Raw genomic sequence first — 8,039 nt, forward strand, 5'->3', positions numbered from 1 at the left:
CAAAAAATCCCAATTTTGTTTTGTTTAAGTTCATTGGGTTTTTTTTTGAACAGTCAAAACATGACTCTAGTTTTTTTAAATGTTTTGGAAACTTCGTTGGTCTAATAAGTCATTTTCCCAATACGGTAATAAACCACGTCATCTGTTTCTCTTATTTGATTTTCAGGAAAGTGTAACTTAGTTAGGCTTTTTAGACAAAATGTTAAGTTCGTTGGGTTTTTTTGAACAGACAAAACATGATCAGGACCTTTTGAACGTTTTGAAAACTTCGTGGGCTCATAAGTCATTTTCCCTATAATTAATGTTAATGATCCTAGTAACACGTCATATTCTATAGTCCCTTATAGAAATTATAGAGTGCATGAAAGGAAGATGAATGAGAAGTTTGATTACAAAGTATATAATGATAAGTGCAATATAAATAATCATGATGAAACAGTGGCTCATGACCATGATGAAATAATGATTGATGGTGGAGATGGGATAATGAGTGATGGTGGAGATACACCAATTCAATAAGAAAATGCCATACTATTGTATATATTCCTCTACTGATGGTTCTTGTTGAATTATATGTTCCAACTCCTCCTTTAATGATAACTAGAGGGGTTACCCGCGCGTTGCGCGGGGCGGAATGGGTCGGATGTGGATTACATACTAACTAACTAACTAAGAAACCCAAAACATCCATCAGTTTACATGTTTTTTAGTGTTTACAGAAACAAAAAAGTGCTTTCTCTTTGGATATTGCCTCTTCAGGCTCCGTTTCAAGTTTTATGCCAAGTACAATCTGGAAAAAAAAAAAAAAAAAGAATGATGTTTTAAATTTTAATGGCATGGCTACGACAGGTTGCAAAAATCTAATACATTCTATAATCAAAGTGCAATATTTTCCTATAAATGTTTCATCACACATCTTTTATCAAATGACCAATGTAAAGGGAGAATGAGTTGATTAAAGAGAACCTCATTTAAGCGAAAGGTATAATGCCTTAATAAAAAAATCTGTAATTACAATTTACATTGATAGAGTAGAAAGAAAAATAAGTTGGATGCTACAAGTTAACACATAAAACAAATGAAAATACATTAATGGAATGGAATGGTTCATTCCATTCCATTCTTCATTGAATTCCATCATACTAAAATAGAGAAGGAAGACCTGTATAAATGTTTTGCAATCTGAAATCCGAAAGGACAATCATGCAATTTCAAATCTTTCCTGCCCATCTGAAAAAATAGAAATTATGTACCTCTTTTCCAGCCAGCTTCCAAAGGTCCAACAATGGCTTGAATTTCGGCTGCAGGAACTGCTCGTAAAGTAGCTTCTGCTACAAATTGGTCTACCATTGATGCTTTCTTCTCATCATTTATTTTTTTGATTTCAGGATCCTATACAACCAAAAAGGGTATTTTAGGTATGATTTAAAAAAAAAAAAAAAAAAAGTAGTCGAGGCGAAAACAAACAGGCAAAGAAACCCAACAAAAGTTTGATTAAATTTACACTTTAGCATACAGATATACAGGCACAAATAACCACAAATGTTTGCACACATATTTATCAAGCGACACTTTTTTCTAAGGCATAATCAAAACTACAAATTAAGGAAACTTTTGTCTGATCCTTCATCACAACCAAATCAACATTAACTACCTAACCCTTATAAAGTCGGTTAAATCCAAGAAATAGCAAAGAACTTTTATTTTTTTATTTGTTATTACCTACTACTTTGATTTCTGCTTACAGAAACATTGTCGGTCTAGAAATGTTCCACTTTATATGAATTTGATTCTGAATGAGATTTCGAGTAACAAAAGTAAATATGAAAAGCACATAATTGGATTAAAAAGAAAGAAATAAACTCAAATCCTTTAAAATAAAGTAAAAAATTATACTTAGATACTTACATTGCTGAAGCATCCAGTAACCCTTTGAACACCTTCATTGGAATGATCAATCACGGAAATGAAATCAAAAGAAAGTAAGAATGAAAGAATATGGTGTTGTTAGTGAATGAAAAGTGAAACCAAATCATACACAGAGACTTGAAAGTCATACAGATGATGACAATTACCTGTTACCTTGTATGCTTCAAATACGAATTCGTTTGCCACTCTTATAAAAGAGAAAAAGCTCCCCATTATGACATATCTCTTTTCATATAACTATTGGCAGCTTCTTCTAATATAACAAATCCCCTTTGAAAGTTTGGATTTTTGTGTTTTAGGGCTGCAATGCAAATTAAATTGTAAGATAATTTGATGATAATTAATAATAAATGACGTAGTAAAATTTTGTAAAACTAAATAACCATAGACAATGAAATTGTAAAGTAATCAATCCAATAATTTGTTGTAACAGGGACCTTAAAAAAATATTCTTCTGGCATTCATTGCATCTAGGTGAACAACCATAGCGATCCTAACGAATAGTAATACACACATAAAGAAAACAGAGGGTTCATGGGTTTTAATTTAACTATTCCATTTACTTTCACTCACAAAGATTTTGTCATCTAAGGGGACAAAATACTCTGGCGTCATTCTAAATAGTAAACACATTCTACAAAATCAAAAAACAAACTGCGTGTTGATGAAATTACCTGAATTGCCACTTCCTCTATTCAATTTGGCATAATTGGAAAGTAGAGAACCTGATATCAATAATAAAATAAATCAATTTTAGATAATTGGTACCATAATTAGATAACTGGTCACTTTTGTAGAGAGCGTGAAACGCATTAGTGGTGTGCAGGAAAATAAATCGAATCCTGCAAAAAAAAATCAAAAATAACAGAAATAGAAACAAACAATAGCAAAATATCCAACTCAGTTCAGATTGTTAAAACGTTTAGTAAGGGATTTTATTTTCTTTTTTAGTTCAAGTTAAAAAGTATGTTACCTGGAATACAATCACTATAACAATAGCAAAATATCCAACTCAGTTCAGATATAATGAAGGCGCTCCTAACCGGATAATGATCATACATGAAGCCCACCACGCATGGACCATTTCTGTTATATGAATGCTCCTTAAAATCCATCACCATGAAAACAAATGCAATTAGCTAGCAGCATAACATATATCCACGGAAAACATTCTATGACTTTAATTTAGGGAAAATTATCACAATCTCACTTTAATCTAGGGAAAATTTTCATAAAATTAGATGGTGTCTTAATTACCTGATATCAACTTATCTATTACATTATTGTCCTTCTCAAAGTAAAATGTTGCAGTAGTAAGAAATAAAAGTACTCGCTTCCTAAGCTTTGAGATAGTAGAAACAGCATCTTCGAAAGCCTTGGTGTTGAGAGTGATGCCGTCTCCGACAGCTCCGAAATCCGTGAGATTAAACGAAAAGGGACGGTGAAAAGAGGAATCATCACTGAGAATCGACATTCAGAAGTGAAAAGAGAACAGATTAAAATAGAGATTGTGTTAATTACCATTTGGCTGGTTCTGTTAGGGGTTTGTATTTTGCCGTATTTGCGTTTCCATTGATTTGATCTTTACACTTAGGGCAAACTCCGGTGATGTTCGATAAAGGCCTAAACCTTCCTCCGACTTCGGTTTCGTTGATTTCGACGCCGGCATTGGGTTTCCAGGCGAACTTGTCGGCGTCTTTCGGCGGACCGTAGTCGAACTGAAGCAGAGAGTACAACCGGATCCGAGGACGACTTCCCTGAGGTGGTGAGGCGGTGGAAGGCGATGAGGTAACGTCGATAAGATGAGAGGCGGTGGAGTAATAGAAGAAGTAAACATTCAAAGTGATTGAAGGTTTTGAGTGATCGGTGTAGGGATTAAGCGGTGGAGATTGCCGACTAAAAAGAATGAAAAAGCAAATGTATCTGAAGCGGTGAAAGAAGGAAGGGTAGGTAGCGGGGATTAAACTAAAAGAGTGATAGATGAGGCGGTGGAGGAATGAAATTGGATGATAGGGGCGGTTATAGATTTGAACATACAAAATAGGAGGTGTAATCGGGGAATATTTGGGCAGAGATAGAACGAAGGACGAAGAAAAGAGGAACGGTGGAAGAAGAAGAGAGACGGAGAGCATAGATGATAGGGTAGTTTGGAAGAGCAGGGTGTGTGACACGAATGGATTTTTGGGGTGGTCGGTGACACGCGGACAGAACAGGTATCACTTCCTAAGCGGTGCATTACACCTGGTAATCTGGTGGACAACCAACAACACGTGCACCACCAACAGTTTAAATAATGACATAAAAGGCCCAAGGTAAAGAAAAAAAACGGATTTGAACATACGGAAATAGACAGGGGACCATTTTTGTCCATCCTTGGCATTGGCAATTTTACTGTAGCTAGCTAAGGACGGAGAACTTTAATATATTGTATAATAACTAACATAGTTTATATTTTTACCGATAACAGGCCACTACCGATTCAACCACTGAACCATTAAACACACCCTACCATTAAACAAATAGACATAACACCTGGTTCAAAATGAAAATGGACATAACCATATATGGAATTAACCCAAATTTGCAAAATCACTTGATTCGTCAACCACCCAACCTCCTCTATGTTAGAGTTAACCTAGAAGATCAGGATAATACCAAAGGATTATTATAATATTATTTATATTAAATGATTTTTTCTACTACATCAAAAATACTATTTTCCTAGAGTCTCTGCAAGTATATATATATATATATATATATATATATATATATATATATATATATATATATATATATATATATATATATATATATATATATATATATATATATATATATATATATATATATATATATATATATATATAGAAAAGTTCAATATAGAACCATAATTATTGGTTCTTCAAGGAATCAAATCTTTTTTTCAATTTCTAGACTTTATTCTTTATCGAAAAAAATCTAAAAATATCTAAATTCATATATTAACATTGTGAATGTGAAAAATATTTTTCGGATTCACCGTGTGAATCCGGATTCACATTGTAAATTTTCAAAGATTCATATTGTGAATTTGACGTAAAGAAAAAATCAAATTTGATATCATTAGAAAAAGGACAAAAAGTTATGAATTTTTGTATTTTTAGTTTCTTTTGTTTTGATAAAAATAAGTTCTAAAAGTTGAAAAAAAGATTGGTTCCTTGGTTAATTATGGTTCTCTATTGAACCTCACCATATATATATATATATATATATATATATATATATATATATATATATATATATATATATATATATATATATATATATATATATATACTAGCTGTGTACCCGCACAAAGCGGCGGGAAAAAGTTATTCCGAGCAATGATTAATTCATTTCAGTGAATAGTTTTTTTTGTTGCTATCATATTAAACCATAAAAACCATTACGTATCAACCAAGTTACAAGATATTGATAATTATTTAGTTCTTACTATCTCAAAAGCTGGTAAATTCATTTCAGAGTCACTTCCTTGCAAATTGCAATTAAGCAATCAGAATGTTAACTTCAAATAACTGTAACATCTTAACTTGTTTCAGAACTTTGACCGGATTGATGGATTGTGGGTTTGTAATATTCAACCCGCTTTTTTTATTTCCGGTCTATGAGTTGCTTTTATGGTCTTGAAACCAAATTTAGATTATAATCTTAACACAAATCTTTATCAATATTAGTTTCATTTCCATGAATAGTTTCGTGTATGCAATTATTTTTTCGAGGATAACGAATAGCTTGTCTATCGGAGATTGTTTTTCTAAGACATTTTGTATTGAAATAGAGTTTACAAAATTATTTCAAAGAATTTACTTTAGGAGCAATAGTTCTTTCTTTGGTTTGTGAAGTCGTCGTATTTACGGTATATAGCAGGTTAGAAGTTTTTGTTGATCCGTTATCAATTCTAGTTCTATTTGTGGTATCTAGAAGGTAATGAGGTTAACTAATACAAATGAAAGTCTTAGTTCTAGTTTTTTTTGAATGGTTCTCTTGCGTCATTATTTTTTTCTTTTTTAGTAAAGAATTTGAAAAATGCGTTTAGTTAAAACTTGTTTATTTTTCATTTTCTATTATAGAAAATTAGAAAACATGTTTATATGTGTATTTTTCTATCATTTTTCATTTTTAGAAAAAGTGGTGGTAGTAAGGTGTGGATGAGTGGGGTAGGGTAGTGGTGTTAGCAGCGGTAGTGTTGGCAGTGGTGGGTAGGGGTGGCAGCTACAGTAGAGGTGGCGGTGGTGGTGGCATGGTATGATGGATGGGGGATAGGGTAGGGGTGGTGGTGGTGGTTGCGTTGGCGGCAGTGGTGATTCAGATCTGTTAGATGCCCTTCTGAGTATAGAATAGTTCTTCACCGGAGATATTTGTTCATTATCGAATTATTCAAACGGGCCACAGTCGTTCATATGTTGGAAGTAGATATGAATGAAGATTGTCGTGAATTGGTGTGTGAAAAGTATTAGACATAAGCAAATGTTTGCTGCAACGTTCATGAGTGCTTATGAATGTGATTTGAGCATTGGATTAGACCCACGCTCACTTGGATCACTCCATGGATTGTATCACGAGTGATTGGTGAGACGATAACATCTTATATTCTTGAAACCGAGATGTGTGAGTTGTATCTTGCAAATCGGTTACACATTGATAATATGTAAACGCACCAGTAACTTGGTGTTATAAAACATATTGTTGTGTGTGATTCGGTGCGTGAGTACAAGCAAGCATTGTATCAAAGTTTATCCGTTCCTTTTATCCAAAGTAGGATAAAAGCGATATCTTTGGGCCCCTCGATGGTTTAGTGATGACAAACGTAAATGCTCGGCCGGGCTAGGGCTAATTTGATTTGTTCAATTAGTCAGTCGTCATAAATCGGAAATCGAGATATAGTACAAAGAAAATGATTTGAAATCATTGCTCATATGATATCTAGAATGGAGGAATATATGATCCCTTATCTAAGGACACGCGTATTTGATATGATCAGAGTTGACAGTGGTTTTGGAAAGCTACGATTGCAGATCAGGATCTGAAGTCATACGCATAATAGTTATTAGACTTATCCAAGTGGGAGACTGTTGGATTAGTGTCTAAGTCCATAACTATTTTGGTATGTACTTGACCCGATGGTGCATGGTCCTTTTGGGTTGCCTTCACCAAAGCAACTTGATTGGAGAAATAAATAGAGAGAGAGGATAATATGATTTATTAATATGTTATAAGGATAATATATTAAAGGAGAAATCATATTTGTTTAATTAATATTGGTCAATAATTAATTGAGAATTAATTTTGTGATCAAATGTAATTAATTAAACTAGAGGGGCTGATTTGTAATTATGTGATAGTTACAAAATAAGGTAAGGATTATCTTATAAGTGTGGTGAACGAATTTAAGGTTGGAAAGCCTTAGAATTCGAGTATGATAAGGATTCAAGGATTATCTTATTGGTTGCTTAATGGATAATCAACTAGATAAGGATAATGACTGAAACCCTATCTCTACACCTATATAAACAACCCCAAGGTCATGAATTTGGGTATCCCTTCCCAAGAGGTCCCAAAATACGAATTCTAACCTCCCTCCTCTCTCCTTATACCTTCTCCACTTGCTTATGGTGTTTGTAAGCCATTAGAGGAGTGACACTTGTGACTCTTTGCTTTCCAAGGTCAATTCAAGGAGGAATTGGATTGTTATTGCTATATAACAATCAAGGTATGTTCTTAAACCTATTTACATGTGAATTCTGATTTCCATATGCTAGTATTAGGGTTCAAAGTCTTGGATTCAAAGTATGTACAATAGAGAAACCTAGATCCAAGCTTTAGGGTTTGTATGAGCACATAGGATGTCTTATGCACAAAACCCATCAGAATCAACCTCCAAACTCGAAATAGATGAACCTCCTCCAAGATCGGCTTGAGATTGAATGATTGAGTTCAATTTCTGATTAAGAATTTTATACTACTTCATAGTCATCAGCATATGATCAGGAAATTCTTCTTCGTCGTCGTGAAACTCCAATTCTTCGAATGTACCACCAAACCCTTCATTATCAGTTTCAGTCTCTATTTCA

At 33.5% G+C, this 8,039-nt stretch overlaps 1 protein-coding gene across 10 annotated transcripts; it reads right to left on the reverse strand.

Moving 5' to 3' along the window:
• Positions 1-479: 479 nt before the first annotated feature.
• On the reverse strand, positions 480-4,176 carry LOC145030787 (microtubule-associated protein 70-1-like). Of its 10 annotated transcripts, none has more exons than XR_013676708.1 (9): positions 3,451-4,176; positions 3,187-3,389; positions 2,903-3,032; positions 2,604-2,654; positions 2,083-2,230; positions 1,909-1,940; positions 1,723-1,792; positions 1,254-1,392; positions 480-790 (listed from the first exon to the last, which is right to left on the reverse strand). XR_013676708.1 is itself a non-coding variant. In XM_078979205.1 (7 exons), exons 4-7 carry the CDS (start codon positions 2,140-2,142, stop codon positions 768-770), a joined length of 261 nt encoding a protein of 86 aa, XP_078835331.1. In that variant the 5' UTR covers positions 2,143-2,230; positions 2,604-2,654; positions 2,903-3,032; positions 3,187-4,166; the 3' UTR covers positions 480-767. The 10 variants fall into 10 exon arrangements, 3 of the variants coding, with proteins under 3 accessions (XP_078835331.1, XP_078835330.1, XP_078835332.1); XR_013676706.1 differs by having other exon boundaries at positions 2,076-2,230; XR_013676707.1 differs by lacking the exon at positions 1,723-1,792.
• Positions 4,177-8,039: the final 3,863 nt, after the last annotated feature.

The sequence above is a fragment of the Lactuca saligna genome, chromosome 2 (assembly GCF_052625555.1).
Source record: "Lactuca saligna cultivar CGN05327 chromosome 2, ASM5262555v1, whole genome shotgun sequence".
Taxonomy (NCBI): Eukaryota; Viridiplantae; Streptophyta; class Magnoliopsida; order Asterales; family Asteraceae; genus Lactuca; species Lactuca saligna.